The 17,504-nt window shown below is 48.0% G+C and overlaps 7 protein-coding genes across 7 annotated transcripts; 3 read left to right on the forward strand and 4 right to left on the reverse strand.

The window, feature by feature from the left end:
- Positions 1-429: 429 nt before the first annotated feature.
- On the reverse strand, positions 430-2,710 carry GGS22DRAFT_157939 (MFS general substrate transporter). Its single transcript, XM_047960561.1, has one exon. It carries the CDS (start codon positions 2,353-2,355, stop codon positions 622-624), a length of 1,734 nt encoding a protein of 577 aa, XP_047820312.1. The 5' UTR covers positions 2,356-2,710; the 3' UTR covers positions 430-621.
- A 937-nt stretch (positions 2,711-3,647) lies between these two features.
- On the reverse strand, positions 3,648-5,295 carry GGS22DRAFT_198902 (putative cytochrome P450 monooxygenase; the record flags this gene model as incomplete). Its single annotated transcript, XM_047966204.1, has 3 exons — positions 3,648-4,884; positions 4,937-5,124; positions 5,176-5,295. 3 exons carry the CDS (start codon positions 5,293-5,295, stop codon positions 3,651-3,653), a joined length of 1,542 nt encoding a protein of 513 aa, XP_047820313.1.
- Positions 5,296-5,504: 209 nt separating this feature from the next.
- Positions 5,505-6,731, reverse strand: GGS22DRAFT_157941 (glutathione S-transferase). The gene is made up of 4 exons (XM_047960562.1): positions 6,393-6,731; positions 6,026-6,332; positions 5,859-5,942; positions 5,505-5,795 (listed from the first exon to the last, which is right to left on the reverse strand). Exons 1-4 carry the CDS (start codon positions 6,610-6,612, stop codon positions 5,531-5,533), a joined length of 876 nt encoding a protein of 291 aa, XP_047820314.1. The 5' UTR covers positions 6,613-6,731; the 3' UTR covers positions 5,505-5,530.
- GGS22DRAFT_157944 (toxin biosynthesis protein) lies at positions 6,732-8,388 on the forward strand. The gene is made up of 3 exons (XM_047960563.1): positions 6,732-7,418; positions 7,475-7,561; positions 7,616-8,388. Exons 1-3 carry the CDS (start codon positions 6,756-6,758, stop codon positions 8,051-8,053), a joined length of 1,188 nt encoding a protein of 395 aa, XP_047820315.1. The 5' UTR covers positions 6,732-6,755; the 3' UTR covers positions 8,054-8,388.
- Positions 8,389-10,353: 1,965 nt separating this feature from the next.
- Positions 10,354-12,830, forward strand: GGS22DRAFT_114077 (POT family protein). The gene is made up of 3 exons (XM_047958040.1): positions 10,354-10,799; positions 10,854-11,006; positions 11,069-12,830. The coding sequence occupies exons 1-3, from the start codon at positions 10,514-10,516 to the stop codon at positions 12,580-12,582; spliced, it is 1,953 nt and encodes a 650-aa protein (XP_047820316.1). The 5' UTR covers positions 10,354-10,513; the 3' UTR covers positions 12,583-12,830.
- A 2,509-nt stretch (positions 12,831-15,339) lies between these two features.
- Positions 15,340-16,320, reverse strand: GGS22DRAFT_198908 (uncharacterized protein; the record flags this gene model as incomplete). Its single annotated transcript, XM_047966205.1, has 3 exons — positions 15,340-15,771; positions 15,825-15,917; positions 16,315-16,320. 3 exons carry the CDS (start codon positions 16,318-16,320, stop codon positions 15,340-15,342), a joined length of 531 nt encoding a protein of 176 aa, XP_047820317.1.
- Positions 16,321-16,330: 10 nt separating this feature from the next.
- On the forward strand, positions 16,331-17,346 carry GGS22DRAFT_157950 (uncharacterized protein). Its single transcript, XM_047960564.1, has one exon. It carries the CDS (start codon positions 16,389-16,391, stop codon positions 17,142-17,144), a length of 756 nt encoding a protein of 251 aa, XP_047820318.1. The 5' UTR covers positions 16,331-16,388; the 3' UTR covers positions 17,145-17,346.
- The last annotated feature ends 158 nt before the right edge of the window (positions 17,347-17,504 follow it).

Raw genomic sequence — 17,504 nt, forward strand, 5'->3', positions numbered from 1 at the left:
CGGAAACTTTTCGGAGACATTCATTGGTCTACGTACTCTATACCGTACCTACAAAATCATAGCAGAATAAAGCGACATCGTTGGAAACCACTAAGGTTGATATTGCCTAGGTAGGTACCTACTAGTTAGGTAGGTATCTATTAATAAATCATTCATATCAGAATCCGATGTGGCCCCCAACCTACAGGTTTGTGATAGAACTTTTAGGTACCAACAGGTATACAGGTAGGTATCTTCTCGTGATGTTCAACGGCGATTACCTTCGAAATAGCCTTAAAAGTGATGTTTTATCTACGTCGGTCAAAGAGAGAAAATCTTCAGTGGAATTATCCTTAGGTAACTAGCAGATATATATCTATCGTAGAATATGGTATTAGAACATTGAACTATGATCTTGTAGTGGATTCAAAACCTCCCAAGAGTGTGATATACATTAAAAACAATATAATTAACAATTTACTAAATTGGATATCCAAAGACATAGTCTATACTAGCTAGGTATACATGAATCTCAGCCCATAAATGATAAACTCCTATAGCCCATACAGTGGCCATTCCCGATATGTAGGTACCCCGGGGTCCATCAACTTCTTTTAATCACAGTTCACCTTTACTGTCATGTTATGACTCCTCGACTTCGCTCGACGGTATAATCGTTGCGCTCCCCTCACTCTTCTCACCCTTTTCCATCTCAGTGACTTTTTTCGGCCTGTCTTCCTCCAAACCGAACTTGGTGTCGTTCTGCCTAGACATATCCAACTGCTTAACCGCAAAGACAACCACGAAACCAGCCAAGGAGAAGGCAACGGCAATCTGCCAGACAGTTTTCAGGGCGTCGGTATAAACACCCAGAACCTCGTTCCTGACGTCTTCCGGAAGACTTGCCGTGGCCCCCGTGGAAGCGTATCCGTAGGCATTTCCGTCTGCAAGCTGATTCCGGACGTTGGGGTCGCTGATTCGATCTAGGAAGTTGTTGACTTGGCTGTTGAAGATAACAGAGGGGATAGTAACACCCCAAATACCGCCAAAACTGCGCAAAAACGCATACATGGACGTCATCGAAGCAACATCAGCGTCTGTAAGGGACGCCTGGATAGCGGGTAAGATAGTCGTTGTAGCCATGCCCATCCCGATCGAAGCGATAATCTCAAACCACGCCCAAGCAACAGTCGACGAGCTCGCTTTCAGCAACGTAAATAACCCCGCCCCGATCGCCATCATGCCAAACGCGATATATTGAAACGGCAGGTATTTCCCCAACTTAGTGACCATGCCACCACCGATCATAGCCGCTGGGATGAGGACTATGTTAAAAGGAAGCTGGTGAACACCAGACTGCAGGGGCGTGTCCCCACGAACCCCCTGGAAATAAATCGGAAGAAACCACACAACATAGTAGAGAAGCAGTGCAGCATCGAAAGCCAGAACGAATCCCGCGGCCGCCGTGCGGTTCATGAACAGGTGCGGCGGGACCATCGGGTTCTTACAGAAACTAGTCGCCTCGTACACATGGAAAGCAGCCCAGCCGACGGCGCCAATAACAATCGGCACGATTACATTCGCCGAGTTCCAGGGGAACACCACTCCGCCCATAACCAAGCCCAGAAGAAGAGACGTGACGGAGCCGATGAATACAACGGCCCCGAAATAGTCGACCTCGGCGAGGGCCTGTTTCCACCGCTTCTCCTCGTGCTTGAAGTGCGCGAAGAAGAATAGGTAGATGAGGGAAAGCCCGCCGGTGACGAGCATGAGGTAGAACACCCAGCGCCAGTTGGCGTCGGCAATGGCGCCGCCGAGGACGGGGCCGATGGTGGCTCCGACGGCGCCGGTGACGAGGACGAGGCCGACGTACTGTGCGCGCTCTTGCAGCGGGACTAAATCGGAGACGACGATATCGATTAAGACGTAGATACCACCAGACCCTAGGCCCTGAACAGTGCGTCCACCGATCATCATGCCAGCGTTCGTAGCACCGCCCGCGATACCGCTGCCAAGCGTGAAGCACGCTGTGACGATTAGCAGCGGCCACCGCCGCCCAAACACGTTCGCCAGCTGTCCGATAAACGGCTGGACGACGGCGGAGGCGAGCAGGAAGGCGTTGCCGACCCAGACGTACTTGCTGCCCATATCGATGTCGTCGACGATCTTCGGCAGCGCGGTCGTCACGATCGTCGATTCGATCGAGGTCGATAGACTGAGCAGACACAGGGAGAAGAAGACGGACCAGAACTTCCAGGACTTCTTCGCGGCCGGGGGGGTGTCTGCTTCCTTGTCCCTGGGCTCGTCCGAGGCTGGGATGGTGTTGTTCGTGGCATCGTCGCTGATGCGCTCCGCTGCTGCTGCTGGGGAAGACATCTTCGAAGACGATATGCTGGAGATACCTAGAGTTGTGCGAGGACCTCGAGATGGATGGCCTGCCAAGGTTATGATGTGGACATCGAAGAGGTGAGAATATGCAAGTTTAGTTTCCGTTAAAAAATGTAGAGCCTGGTGTTGGTGTTGGGATTCGCGGGATATGGGCCACTAACGGCAGTGCAATAACGGGAAGGATGCAGGCGGGCAAACAGTGTACTAGGGGGTGTAGGGGGGGTGTAGGCGTGGGTGAGGGAAATGACCAGTCATCGGTGGCCGTGTCAATATTGTTATGGTGTTGTACGACGTGACAGGAGACTTTTCGGCCCCCGATATTTCCCAATTAATCATGTTCTTCTCCTTTGTCAAAAAAGTGTCCGAGATTAGAGATGTGGATGGAAAGATTCTAATTGGCTTTAAGATATTTGTCATGAAGGTTACATTAGTTTGGGTTTATGCCGAACACGGCCTTTGTCTCATTCCTGCACGAGAGTATGAGCAAAGGGAGTTGTTAGCGCATGGAATTTTCAACATAACAGCTAATGGGGTTGTTTCTAAATCATCGCCTAGTATCAGAGAGGGTATTACTGTTAGCAGCTAGTAGGTGCCTGTACCGAAGTGGTAATTAGTGTCAGTTTTTAAGACTTCCAAGGTTACGGTTGCAGATGGGCAGCCCCGGAGAGTTTTTGGCTGATTAAATTCTTGTCTTCTGGGGGTACAGTCCTTGTAAGCCCCCCATAACTTCCCCTGGATTACAGCAATTATCCACTATAACTGCACTACAATTATTCCTCAAAATCCACTAATTTTTAGGTCTACTGGAGGTTTCAATGAAGTACCCAATAGCCCTAGTGTCGTTGTTGCAGGCCTACGAAAGCCATAGGAGATCCTATTACCAAGGCGACTTAGCGCTCCATCTTTAGCGTGGGTAGTAGGTAGGTAGGTTAGCCCTGGAGAGCTCCTCGTCCAACAACGTCGTTTTCTCCATGCTTTTTAGGTAATATATACGCTAAGCTCACCGCTATACTTTTAGCAGTACTGCGCTGTAATTAGGCACCTAGCCCAACCAACGACGCATCCATGGATCCCTAGAAGATTTCCTGTAGCTTCAATAAGCAATAAATTTACTATGAATCGTGTTATTGAGATACATCAATCCTATAATAAGTATCTCCCATTTAAAAGCATTTCCCTGAATATCTGCGCTTCAAACGCGATACACTTCAGCGACCGAAATGAAGTTTAGTGGAGCAGGTAGTAAAAGTGCCCCTAACTCAAGATATAACTCTGTGACAGTGCTACTTCGTCGCCCCAATACCATCACAGCGAATTTCCGTATCCGGGTGTAGGATCCACGTATCAGGGTTCTTATCCCAACGCGTAGTCTCCGCAAGTCTAAGATGATACCCCTCGACAAGTTGCGCCACAACCACACGGATGAGGAGGTCGACGGTGAATTTCCCCAGACACTGGCGCGGGCCGAACCCAAACCGCCAGAAGTGGTAGCGCATCTCAGAGGGCTTGCGGTTCTCGAGGAACCGCGCGGGTCGGTAGGTTTCTCCGTCGGGATCCCAGTATGGGTTATTGATGTTGAGCGCGTGAGTGTCCACGATGATGTTGGTTCCGGCTGGGATGAGAAACCCGCCTACGATACGGTCCGTTGGGGCAGACTGTGGGACGGAGAATGCGGCAAGAGGCTTGAGGCGGCTGGATTCTAGGATCGACGCTGCGAGCATGGTGGAAGAGCTTTGTATATAGTCGTCCCAGCCCCGCGCCGTGGTTTCTACGCTGAGTCTGGCCTCCGATATCTCTTGGCGAATCTTTTCCTGGACATCTTCATGGGCGGCTAGGAAAAGCAAGCACCATGATATCCCACCCATAGTAACATCTAGATTAGCAAAGAGCATCTCGTCGATCGTCTGGAGTAGCTGCTCTTTTTCTATGTTGCCGTTCCTGACCTCTGCATATAGATGGCGTATAGGGGCCTGAGACTCTGTTTGACAGGCTACCCTGTGTGCTTGATCATTGAATGCGGCCCACCGTTTCTTGAAGTCTCGTAGGTCCCGTGTAGTTTTGGTCGGAAGATATCGACTCCATCCAAAACGTGTCGCTCCTCCTTGTATCATGTGTCCCCAGAGCGACTCGCGAAGACGAATTAGACTTTCCAATTCTAATTTCAGGTCGGAAGAAAGTTCTGCTCCGTAGATGATATTTGCTACAGCCCAGAAAGGGATAGGCGCCAGGCAGGTCACAGGGTTGATGAAGCCATTCCGTAACTTTCCTTCGGTCGACAGTTTATTTATATGCTTGGCTGTAACTTCGGAAATGTCTTTTATATATTTCAAAGAACTCTTGTGCGTAAATGGCGGAGAGATTGCCGTCTTCACCCTCTGATACGCAGCTCCGCTAATCAAACCAAGGCATTTGCCAAGAAGTTCGCCCATCAGCCAACCTGCGTCGTTATTGACAGCTTTAGTATGCTTGTCAGAATCCTTGAATATTATCTGGATATCTTCAGGATCCTTGACAACTCTAGGTAACTGTAAGATTTAGATTTTCCATGTTCTTCGTGACAGCAACTTACACTTCCGTGGACATACCGTTCCAAATCCTATATATGCGACCATTCTTTGATCCCCATATCTTGCTGTTCTTCTCTCCTTCGAGGAACTTTCCAACATCACCTTGGCCATTTGGCCATTTATAAGGACACGCAGGCATCGGTTGCCCATCTACTACTGCACATATTGGGTATCTCCATATTAGGTAGTGCTAAAGGCATGTTAGACTTTAAGTTCATAGTTCATAGAGATGAAGACTTACGTGAATAATATACGAAAAATAAGCATTGGCTTTTTGGAAGACAAACTTGTACACAGCAGGAAATGCAACTGCTGCGCTAAGTAATAGAAGCGGAAGCGAGGATAGAAGTATGTTACCCATCATGCAGTAGTTTTGGATAGGAATAAAAAGGCCAAGATTGGGAGATATTCAAACAAATCCTAAGGATTGAAGATTTGAAGACTAAGGTATAGGTATCAGAGGCTCGATGCTATGATCTGAGGTAATACGGGGAGTACTAATAAAAGGATCTGGTTACAGGGGTAGGGAACCTCTACGGCGGCACAATATTTCCGAGTTGATTTACAATTCTCACTGAATTTCTCTAATTCCCAGCTTATTCCAAATCATGGCCATATTTAGGTCCTCTTTCTACAATTCTTTGCACTGCTGGGCGCGCCAACATGCGCTCACTCCAGGCTTGTACATTTGGCCAATCCTTGATATCCACGTTGAAGAATTTGAACATCCACGGCATGGCATACGGGAAGTATGAGATATCAGCTATGGTGGGTCTATCTGGAAGAGCAATGTAGCTCTGTCTCGGCAAAGAAAGTCTCTTGTCCAAAATATCCCATTGTATCAGCGTGTTCTGGTGGAGCCTATATCGAGATTCAAAGTCAATGGAACCGCAATAGAGTCAGGCAAGAGGCAAAGACACTTACTTCGCTGTTACCTTCGGCAAGGATTCGGGGTTTTGACGGTTTGGATAGCCCTTCATGAAGTATAGCCAATACTTAGCCGTCGCCCTTAGTCACTGTTAGCATTACTCCAGGTACCTAGGTAGTAAGAAATACCTATCTACCAGGTAATTGGGAGGATTCTCGCTTACCCTAGCCCGGCTGTCTGATAGGCGGTCCAGCTCACGACCTGGGCCTTCTCCCATGCGCTCCGGCCAGCCCAGGCCCCGTCTTGGTCAAACCGATCGCTCAGATACTGCAAACACGCCGTGCTCTCAAATACCGTGATCTCCTTGTGGTCTTCGGGATCCTGATCTTTCAGAGCCGGTACGTAACGCTCCGGATGGACTCTACGATATTCCTCATTTTTGGTATCAATGATTGAGAGAAGGTACGGAATGTCAAGTTCCTCGGCTAGGATAAGCGGCTTGATAAAGTTGATCCAATTGGTTTGGTCAGCTTCACAAACGAAGTTAGTAAGCAAATTATTCACCCATTCATTGGCGGTACGCAAAATACCTTTGATTATGTAGATAATAACGCGGCCATCGTAGTCAACATCACCCTTGACTACCTCTCGAATAGGGCTGAAGGTCGCCATAGTTGGTTTATGCCCTATCCAAATAAAAAGACCGCTCTCCGGGTTGCGCCGTGTGGGTTTTATAATTCGGGAACTTTCCGGATTGCGGCGTCCGTTCAACACAAGACGCGGCCCGGGTGAGATTGGGGTGGCCGGCATGTGGTGGGGACAGTTTCGGCCTCCGCTGCCACGAGGCTTCGGGCTCCGAATTTGACCCCTTCGCACATCAGCACCATCGTATTTATCATCGCGATATGCCACAAGTCATACCACCCATAGGACAACGACCAAAGATCTACGCAATGTCGGACCCTGCCATAACCATTCATGTTGCCCAGCTAGTCTTCCAACTGCTGGCGCTTGCCTCCCCGCCTTTCCCAGGTCGGCGCACAGTCGTCTTTCTTGTCCTCGTCATCCTTGCTATCGCGCCACACTTTACGAACTTTGCCACTGATGTACCTGGCGACGCGCAACCTTTTGCTCTCTTGTGGCCTATCTACCTAGGCACCATGAATGAATTTCTATGCGCTTCGGGTGTCGGGCCAGAAGATAGTTACTGGCGCATCGACCACCCAGCACGCGAGGCACGTGAGATGATGCCCTGGGGTCCCAGGAAGCTCAAATGGGCAGGTGCCATTATTCTGAACACGCGCGGTGTCGGGTGGAATTATGAGGTCGCCAAGATCCCGCCTAAGCCTAAGGCGACAAGAGGGAGATTTCTGCTAGGACAGATAGTGCAGCTCGTTAAAATGACACTGATGTCCGATCTCCTTTTCCAGCTCTCAGAGCGTCTGCTCTGGACTCCACGACCCGTGGACTCGAAGTATCTGACAGTTACTCATCCCGACTGGCGCTGGAGCTTCATCAGGGTGCTTGTCTGGGCTTGTGGGCCATACTTCTTTGTTAGCTTTCAGTATGTAACTGCTACCATCTTCACCGTAGCTTTGGGGATATGTAAACCGGAGGTATGAATGTCCCACTCAATGAAAAGATACCAGTGGTATTCTGACTGCGAAAACAGGATTGGCCACCTTACTTTGGAGACGTAAGCCAGGCCACTACGGTGCGCAACTTTTGGGGTTCTTTCTGGCACCAAACGCTCCGTCGGGTAGGTCTTCTGCCTTACACGTTATCACGATAAGCTAACCTGGTTCTTCTCTAGTCCCTAACAAAGCTGAACGACTTTGTCATAAACACTCTCTCGATCCCTCGCGGGACGAACCTCTCGTCTTACACGCAGATCTGGGTTGCGTTTGCCTTTTCTGGATTTATGCATGTCCAGTCTATGCTTCTCCTCCCACACCCGCCTAACCTTACCGCAGACGAGCGCTTCACGGGTGTCCTCGTCTTTTTCTTGTGGCAGGCCGTCGCCATCACCACTGAAGACTTTGCAATGTGGCTGTGGCGCCAGGTTTCGGGCGGTAGGGAATTAAATCCCAAAGTTAGTAGGCTTATCGGCTACGCGTGGGTAACGTGGTCCATGTGGTTTTCTCTCCCTTGGGCAGCAGATGTCATGATGAGGATCCGCATGACTGAGAAGTCCATGCTACCCTTCTCTATAGTCAGACCCCTCGTCCAGCAAATCCCGATTCCTCCATAGGGAGGAAGATAAGAAAGCCTAGAAGTGGACTTCAAGAGGGAAGAACACTCATATAGCGTAATCAAGAACGCAGAAAACTGTAGGTTCGTTGGGTCTCTATTGGAAGATGGGGTCATATAGACTACGGGGTTACGTTGGAGAATCGCGGAAAGTAGCTTTCCGAGGGCTTGTAGTCTGGTAGATCAAAATAAGATTATCCATCATTTGGCCTCTTTTTTTCATGTACGTGGTGAACGGTTTCCCGGTAAAGCTCCCCTGACGAATTCTCGAATAGCGCGCCTAGAGTGAAGAAATGTAGATTTCGAAAGGCCGTACTGCGAATGCACGTCAACAGAAATGTTGGCACTGTGAGGATTTGAAGTTTGAATTGAAAGGAGGGGGAGGGGTAGATGACCTAATCTCGATGATTACGTAACGGATCTGAAAGTTGAGCTGACTAATATGTATATGTATTTGTTATGTAATCATGAAGATTAGGCCATCTTCCCCTCTTCACAGTTCGAATTTTAGAATCTAACCTAACAGACTGTTGAATCAATTTCACTGAATCATGAGCGATCATTATATGAAGCGTATGGATAACGCCTAAATTCTGTCTATTATCAATATATAAAAATGTACGTGTCGTTCCTCATATGAACATCGAACATTGATATCTAGACAAAACACCACCTGAAAATTGAGTGGAGAAGCGCAGTGAAGCGGCGATTTGATATCGATGATGGATAACAAACCTGAGGTGGTAACAATTTCGAAACAAAAAATCCCGGTTAAGCAGATATCCCAGGCTCTATCAGCTGCACATCTGTAGGACTTTTTAAATCCTACGCCAAGTCCACGGCCCCGGTACAAAGTATAGAACGTTGGTACGCGAGCCGCTTGGCGGACAACCTCCAACAGATTCCAAATGCTTTCTCGCCTACCTACATAGGTAGGTACATATCAAAATATCGAAAGTAAAGAACTTTGGATACTTCTTTGTCTAGTTAGTAGATAAGTCTATACGATGCAAAACGGTTATATATCCTTCGTATCTCGCGCAAAGCTCGATTCAAGTACACGATCTGTATGATTTATCATATCGCGTCGATGGATGCGAATGTTCGCGTAAGCAGCTGGGACGGACCGATCGAACCATGCGAGCTAAGAGTTATCACGGTTGCGACTGGCGTTTGATTGGCTGCGATGCCGGGGTTCACTGCCTAGGCAGTAGTGTGTGATTTACCTGCTTGCGACCATGTCCGGGTAGGCTCGGAAGGCTTCTAGAACGCTACTAGAAGCTGTAGTCAATAGCCAACTGCTATTAAGAGGCGCCTGCAAAGCGAGGATTTTCTATGTTCCCGGTTCCGCATGGGAAAGAGAAATCCTTAGCAGCTACCGTAGGCAGCTAGGTTACAATGATATCTTACAGAAAAACGGGCAATATGGAGAAGGGTGATCATGGGTTGTTCCCAGTTTGGATCTTACTGAATCCCAGTCGTTTACCATGCCGAAAACTAGCACGCTATTGAGACGAACGGTCAATGTTTTGTTTTATTTCCGGCATGAATTAAAAAACGACCATCACGGACGCCAATCACGCATAGTATACCTATGTACCTTGGTACATGTGTTCTTGAGCTAATTTAAGGTTAAGGAAGTTAACTCCCGTTGACTAAATTTCTGGGGATACGGAATGTTTAAAAGCGACCTACCCAAAACCTTACTCCGCGAATTGTCACAGCTTCCTACTCCATACGCCATCTTCGATGTCCAGCGTCCCTTTTTAGCTATGTCAGCACATAATAATTTAATCATCCAATAATACGCCTTATCTCTCAGCGCAACCTTGTGGCGTGACCAGATTGCCTATGCTTGGCAGCCAGTGTTACTGCTCGTTACTGCCAAGCGAGCTACCAATCAGGACATGATCGTCAGACGTCAGGATGATCGGATCTGGCGTCGTATCTTTGCTTTTGTATTGATTGGACTGGGAAACGGGAATGGATACCTTTACCTTGGAGCTTACAAGGTAGGTAGCACTACGACCTGACAGATAGGAAGCACCAGTTGAGGGGCAACCATGACAAACGTTAGGTATTGTTGCGGAAGGTCCTAGGTTACCTGGGTAAGGATGCGTACAATACATAATAAGGTTCATCTAGTCTTCTTCTAGAATATTATCAATGTCTCCTCCCAGTTTCTCAGTTCCATTTTTTTACATCCAATTCTATTTCTCTTAATTGTTGCTGGCAAATAACATTTTCGCTGATCGCTCCATTCGACATCATCGCCGCGGGCGGACATAAGGCCATCCCCGACGGCAATACATCAATCACCAATAGCTGATAACGACATTCTTAGCAATCAAGCTATAGCTATAGTATCGTCACCAATGCGTGTCTAGAATAGTTCTTTCTCCCTCAGAGAGAGTCACGAAATCATCATTTTCGTAGTATTTTTTATTTTCCCGCCTTCACCATGTCGACTAATGCGAATCGCGAGGGCATCGAAGCCACTTCCGAAACCACCTCCCCCGCAACTGTGGAGGAAAAGGTGCCGAAGGAACACAATCTTGCTGCTATGAATTCCGGTTCGGGCTCAGATATAGAAGAATCCCTCAGAGGACCCAACGGCGAGGAATATCCCACTGAGGAAGAACTCAAGACGCTACGTCGCGTGAAAGGCCCCATTACTTGGATTATCTACACAATCGCATTCATCGAGCTCTGCGAGCGATTTGCTTACTATGGAACTACTGCTGTTTGTATGTTTGAGATGTGACTACTGATCGGAAAATACATTGACTGATTTTGCTTAGTCGTCAACTTCATTTCCCAGCCTCTTCCCGCTGGCTCTACCACCGGCGCTGGTGGTACAGACTTACAAGCTGGCGCCCTTGGCCAAGGACAGCAAGCTTCAACTGGTTTGGTATTGTTCAACAGCTTCTGGTCATACCTGATGCCTTTAGCCGGTAAGCAACCTGTCCAGAATGTTAATGCCTGATCTAACTGATGCTGCTTTACCTCGTCTTAGGTGGTTGGGTGGCTGATGCATATTGGGGCAAATACAAGACTATTCACGTTGCTGTCGCAGTAGCTATGTTTGGTCATATCATCCTAATCGTCTCGACCTTACCTCCGGTTATTGCCAACCCGAAGGGCTCCCTTGGTTGCTTCTCTCTCGGTCTGATTTTCTTCGGTATTGGTGTAGGATTATTCAAAGCCAACATCTCGCCTATGATTGCCGAGCAGTACGAAAGCCAACAGCCGAGAGCTGTCATCAATGTCTTAAAGAGCGGTGAACGAGTTGTCGTCGATCCTATCGTAACCATATCCGTTATTTATATGCGTTACTACTTCTTCATCAACGTTGGATCCTTGGTTGGATCTATCGCTATGGTATACGCCGAGAAATACGTTGGCTTCTGGCTCTCGTTCACTTTACCCACGATCATGTTCCTATTCTGTCCCATTGTCTTGCTCGTCTTCAAGAACAAATACGTCCGACGGCCGCCAACCGGTTCGGTTCTAGGCAAGGCCATAGCTTTGGTTGGTCTATCGATGAAGGGCCGCTGGTCTCTAAATCCTATCACAACTATTAATCATTTGCGCGAGCCTGGCTTTTTTGAGAGAGTCAAACCGAGCAAGATCCCTGAATCCGAGCGTCCTGATTGGATGACTTTCGATGACCATTGGGTTGACGAGGTGCGCCGCGGTTTCAAAGCATGTAGTGTCTTTGTTTGGTACCCGATCTATTGGCTTTCCTACAACCAATTGAGCAACAACCTCGTTTCCCAAGCCGCTACCATGATCCTCAACGGCGTCCCTAACGATGTAGTGAATAATCTCGATCCTATCGCCTTACTTATATTCATTCCTATCGCCGACAAGTTTTTTTACCCTGCTTTAAGGCGTGCTGGTATCAACCTAACCCCTATTAAGAAAATCACTGGCGGGTTTGCTATTGGCGCTTTGTCGATGGTGGTTGCTGCTATCACCCAACATTACATCTACATGGAATCGCCGTGTAGACTAGTTTCCGGATACGGATATGTGACCGACTGCAAAGAAGCCCTAAATCTTCCAGCAGATGCGGCCGAGCTCCAGTACAAATCACCTCTAACCGTCTGGATACAAACACCAGCCTATATTCTGATCGCTTTTGCCGAGATCTGCGCTTCAATCACCGGCCTCGAGTACGCTTTTACTAAGGCGCCAAAGAATATGAGAGGCTTTATCACAGGTGTCTTCTGGTTTGCGCAAGCCTTCTCCTCCGCTATTGGCCAGGCTTTCGTACCCCTAGCAACCGATCCTTACCTAGTGTGGTTATACGTGACGATAGCCATCATCTCGGCCCTTGGTGGAATCGGTTTTTGGTTCAATTTTTCGAAGCTGGACAGCGAAGAAGAGTCTCTGAATGCCCTCCCTGATAGTTTATTCAAGGGTAGTCAGAATAAGGACTCGGACTTTGCCGCTATAGAAGCGGAACAGGCGAAGCAGGAGAAGGTTCGGCACGCTCAGGGGCTTGATAAGAACCCTACCCCATAATTTTGAGGGAGAGGGTTCGTGAAATTATTTCATCTCCGGTCACCGTTTCACCTATATCCCGTATTGGTTGGTGCAGGATCTTCCCTCGATGGAGGTTCCCGCTTCTCGCTCTAACAATCACCGAAAAGAACCATACCGTTATTGATAGTGATATACATACAGTATTAGCCTTGTAAAAACGAGTATACATAGGTATTATTTTTACTTATCCTTCTCTCTTCATGGACTTTCAAAGTTTTGATGTATGAAGCTCTAGGTCAATAATTTCGCACATTTACTCAAGGGCTAAGACCGTGTTATCTGAAATACCCTCGCACCGTGTGGCGTAATTCTCTAGAGGCTTAGTCCCTAGAACTTAGTCCCTGGCCACTATATCTCAGTGGAGCTATAGGCGGATAGATCATTATTAGATTTGAGTCTTAACCCAGCCTCATACAGTGCGCAGCTATTGCTTGTCTAATCACGCACGGGGTAACTATCTATTGTAAATGTCAGTATGGCGTCAAGAAAGTATTGGCATGTCGTCAATCATTTAGAGAGAAGACTACCTCTCAGACGAAGGAAGATACATCATTGCATTCTTGGGAGTGTCGGTTTTGGTACACAGATCGGTGGTGAACTGAATATGCCATCACCCCCTTTTTATCCCCTTCCCTCGACTTGACCCGAAGCCAGCTTCGGAAGTATTCTTGGAAACATGAAAACACTTGCAATTCCTCCCATTTTTAGCCCGCAGTGTTATCAATGGCGAAACCTAGTCCCTAGAATTAGTATACGATCTCCCCAACCACTGAAATCCACCATAAAGGGGTAACTCACCACCACCACGAACACACTCAACCAAACCACTCAGTACGTCTACAAAGCAGCTCCCTCAACACCCCCCTCACCCCCCTTCACCCTCTCCTCCTCCTCCCTCCCCATCCTAACCGCCTCCTCAACAGCGCGCACAAAGTCCGGCCAGATCGCAAACGCACACTCGCGACACAACGGCGTTCGCAATCGGCGCTCGCCCATCTCGTCGTCGGGGTCGTGCGCTACAGCCATGTATTCTAAAAACTGCAGGCGAGGATGCGCGCGAGACTGGATGTTTCCGCATTGACGACTGCGGATGAAGAATAGGTTCTGCTGCGAGACGGTGGAGACCCCGACGCCGGCCCATTGGGGTGGGGATTGAAGTTGGGACACGTGGAAGTAGGGGTCTGCTGCGCGGCGGACGGTGGTGTTGGCGGTGTTGGGGGTTGTGGGGGGTGCGGGAGGGGGGTTGGTGCTGCTGGTGGCGGCGTTCGCGTTCGCGTTCGCGTTGGAGGACATGGTGGCGGTGAGTTTATCTGTGATGGGAGTTGATGATCGATTCAGATATGACTTGCTGTAACTCGGTTCAAAGAGGTTTTGGTTGATTGCCTCCAGCAAAGTAGGGAAGAATGGATATTGTAGGCGTAAATGAGAAGGTGTAGAGGATACGTGTTTCTTGCTAGGAGCGGGATGAGAGTCAAGTCTGCTTAGGTCCCCATATCTGCAAGTTGATGTACTAGATCTTCAGTTAGAATATGCCAGATCGTCTCAATTAGTCGTGAGTCGAACGATTGGCAATTCACACACAGGGCCCGACTCAAGGAAGACTCAGAAAGAAACGTCGTAGGTAGGTATACTAAGAAGTTAACAAGACTTTTCTGTCATGATGCCATGATGGTAGACTGGCATATAGCCATTATATGCTGAAATCTCCATTTAAACCCCAAAATGACCATACTTAGTTGATATATGTCCCGCAATATCCACAGTCCTTTCCTGAGAAAACCCATACTTCATATCCCTGTGCTTCGCAAGTTGGGCAACGTTTGCCTGGAGCCTACAGTACAATGTTATTATTAAATTGAGATCCCATAGTATATATATAAATGTTGTATACCTACCTTTCCTGTCATGGTATTTGGACGCTTATTGCTATCGGTTGGATATAGAGACGACAATCCGGCATTGGTGAATGAGCTTGTGTGTCGGCCGGTGTTGCTTTGTTTGACGAACTGGGACTTTGTAGTCCGTGCCCCTGAAGTTGTGGTTTGAGATGGCATTTAGTCGTCGTGTTTCGCACGCTTTATACTAGGTATGTATACAACAGGAATTGAAATCTCGAGTCTAGTAGAGATACAGATTGAAATATTTCGTTTAGGCCATCGAGGAAAAGCCTTCTTTAGTAGTTTTTTCCTAAAGCTAAACTTTGCTAGTTTCAAGCCTCTGGGCTCGTGTGCCATGGCTGAGTTGCTTTTGAGTTAACTAGTAGTGTTTTGGTGTTTCTGTGATTTATACGTGCATTGGCCGTTAACTGAGTGATTCACAAACTAGATTGAATCGGTAACTTAACAACAGAGGATATCGAACTACTAGTAGGGGGCAGGCTACCTAGGAAGCACGCGAACACTCAGGCCTATACACTCAGGGGCTCTTTCAAATGAAACAACGTATTGATCACAACTAACCAGGGTAATTGAATTAACGACAGCAAATGTACGAAGGTATTTAAAAGTAAATCTAATAGATTAGCTTAAGATTAATTCCAAGAATTGTTATTTTGTTGAATGGCAATATAGATACATACTGGGTGATGTAGTGGCCCCACCAAAATAGGGGTAGGTTTGGAAAAGGGGTAATTATTGGAAACCTTGTAAAAGAAAGACGGAGGGCTCCTATAGCACACAGATGGACTGCAAAGCAATTAATTGATAGCATGCGATATAGAACATTGAGCGATGACTACTAATCGGAATTTAGGATGTTATCATCATCACCCAAGCCATAGTTGAAATTCCAGTCCCTGAGGCCGTCACAACTCTTCAGTTGCTGCATCGAGCCGTTTCTCAGTTGCCCGAAGTCAGAGGTTGCATACCCATTTCCCCAGATCCAGAACTCATCATAAATGAACTCGTACGCGATGTTGCAAGAGCCACCGGGCTTGTTAGGCTGTGGTTGGCGCGCACTCTTGGGCGTGATGTGATACAGTACCTTTAGGTCCGGGGTGGTGGCCCTGATAGTAGTGGTGCCGCCGCCCTTCAAGTTCATAGGATTGGCAGGGTCGTTGCGGTGGCAGTTGTCCGACGTTGCTTTGAGCTGCTTGTTGCCCTCGGCTTCGTCGAACGGGATCTTGACTCCTGAAGGCCAATCCACGGAGATATCCACCTCGTCCAGAGTCTAGGCTGCTTAGTACTGGCTTGTGTCACGCGAGCATGGGAGAATGGACTTACACGGGGGTTGTAGTTGCGGCTAACAGAGCCGGAGTCTTTGTCTTGGACGCCTTGGGCTACAGCGGCTTGGAAAAAGGTCTTGATGTTGCCTGGCTACGGCTACAATACAGCGAACGCCGTAATCCCTCTTAATTTCCTACTACTATAAGAAATCATTCGAGTAATTAATCTTGTTCTATTAGATTAAAAAGTGATAATAACCTTTTTTTAGATCAAGATCCTAAATAAAAATTTGGACCATCAAGCCACGTCGCTCGTCCAGCGCGCGATTAGATAAGCAACTATTTCATACAGTATGAGGTTTAGGCTGAAACTGCTACCTGAATAGTGATCTACTCACTAAATTCCAGTGATTGATCGGTATAACCCAACCCTATTTAAGGAGCTTAGCTACTAAATAAAAACACCACACAGTGGGAGAATATTCTAGTTCACACGCCGTCCAGCCATCAGCACTTGAATCAACAAACATTCTCATTTAACAACCAACAACCATTCTCATTTAAATATCAACATCTATTTTCATTTGACAATCAACAATCATTCTCGTTTCAATAAACAATCATGGGTTCCCCGCCTGATGAGAAATCCACCCAGACCGAAATGCATGCACATCTTACCATGGACGCCAAGTCTAGCAAATCTAGCCGGATGCGCACCTCCAAACTCTTTATCGCAATCCTCACTCTCCTATCCCTCGCCGGTGCTGCCTTCTACTTCTACCAAAACGGTATCCCCTTCTACCAAACCTCCACATTATCTCCATCCTGGAACGACGAATCCGAATGGCCCACTCCCAAGATCCCAGGCCCTGAACTTCCTGCCCCTGTTGAGCCATTCGAGCCTCTCAAGCGCTACAGCCTCGACTACGGCAAGGTCGCCTGCTGGCAGGACGGCGGGGTATGGATCAAAGAGCTCACGCCCGTAGAGATGTCCTCTCTGGGCATCGATCGCTTCCGGGACACGGCCCGCGCGCTCGAACAGGCGGACGAGGACGCATTCTGCGCGCGCCTGCGCATGCACGGCGCAAGTTTCTGGCAGCTGCCGCCGCAGTGGCCCGAGCATGTCCACTGGTGCGACGCCATGGATGAGTGTGTGAAGCCGACGAAGAAGGTGAGCCTTGAGGTGGGCTTCCCGACGAGCGGTGGTGTGTGGATGCTGGATACGAGTCAGGGCTGGGAAGGAATGTACCCGCAGAGTTTGGGCCTGCGAAATGCGCTTACGATGGATGAGAGGTGCCAGGTTATTAAGGATCTAGGCGGACGCTTCTGTGAGGATATACAGGCGTGCCCGGAGATGGCTGCTTTATTAAGACCGTAGAGGGTATGCAGGGCCCAGAGGCGACAGCTAAGTAGGGGGCGTCGCCTTCGATCTCGCAGTACGTAAAACGGCGGTCGCGTGGCGTAGTGGTAATGCGATTGAATTAGTTCCGTGCCAACATTGAAATTTTCAGTGGTCACTATCAACAAACAAGCTACATAAATGAGGTTTTTTCGAACCTTTCACATTTCGTCAATTGAGCATTCCCCATTTGATTCTTAAGATATGTGTACCTAGTAACTACTTAATCCCTACGCTATGTGATATATTACCTAGAAGTTAATTCTTTTAGGGAAAAAAGATGTCTCAAAAGCACAAATCTTGATGTACCTGTATCGGTCAAAAAGATGAAGGACGAAG

Source organism: Annulohypoxylon maeteangense, assembly GCF_022496945.1.
Source record: "Annulohypoxylon maeteangense strain CBS 123835 unplaced genomic scaffold GGS22scaffold_5, whole genome shotgun sequence".
Classification (NCBI taxonomy): domain Eukaryota; kingdom Fungi; phylum Ascomycota; class Sordariomycetes; order Xylariales; family Hypoxylaceae; genus Annulohypoxylon; species Annulohypoxylon maeteangense.

Excerpts from the sequence above, each read along its gene's own strand:
- GGS22DRAFT_114077 (XM_047958040.1), top strand. The coding sequence starts at position 10,514 with ATGTCGACTAATGCGAATCGCGAGGGCATCGAAGCCACTTCCGAAACC. Across the intron at positions 10,800-10,853 it reads CTATGGAACTACTGCTGTTT|TCGTCAACTTCATTTCCCAG; the intron begins GTATGTTTGAGA and ends GATTTTGCTTAG. Across the intron at positions 11,007-11,068 it reads ATACCTGATGCCTTTAGCCG|GTGGTTGGGTGGCTGATGCA; the intron begins GTAAGCAACCTG and ends ACCTCGTCTTAG.
- GGS22DRAFT_157950 (XM_047960564.1), top strand. The coding sequence starts at position 16,389 with ATGGGTTCCCCGCCTGATGAGAAATCCACCCAGACCGAAATGCATGCA.
- GGS22DRAFT_157939 (XM_047960561.1), bottom strand. The coding sequence starts at position 2,355 with ATGTCTTCCCCAGCAGCAGCAGCGGAGCGCATCAGCGACGATGCCACG.
- GGS22DRAFT_157944 (XM_047960563.1), top strand. The coding sequence starts at position 6,756 with ATGTCGGACCCTGCCATAACCATTCATGTTGCCCAGCTAGTCTTCCAA. Across the intron at positions 7,419-7,474 it reads TGGGGATATGTAAACCGGAG|GATTGGCCACCTTACTTTGG; the intron begins GTATGAATGTCC and ends CTGCGAAAACAG. Across the intron at positions 7,562-7,615 it reads GGCACCAAACGCTCCGTCGG|TCCCTAACAAAGCTGAACGA; the intron begins GTAGGTCTTCTG and ends GTTCTTCTCTAG.
- GGS22DRAFT_157941 (XM_047960562.1), bottom strand. The coding sequence starts at position 6,612 with ATGCCGGCCACCCCAATCTCACCCGGGCCGCGTCTTGTGTTGAACGGA. Across the intron at positions 5,943-6,025 it reads TATCAGACAGCCGGGCTAGG|GGCGACGGCTAAGTATTGGC; the intron begins GTAAGCGAGAAT and ends ACAGTGACTAAG. Across the intron at positions 5,796-5,858 it reads TTGCCGAAGGTAACAGCGAA|GCTCCACCAGAACACGCTGA; the intron begins GTAAGTGTCTTT and ends ATCTCGATATAG.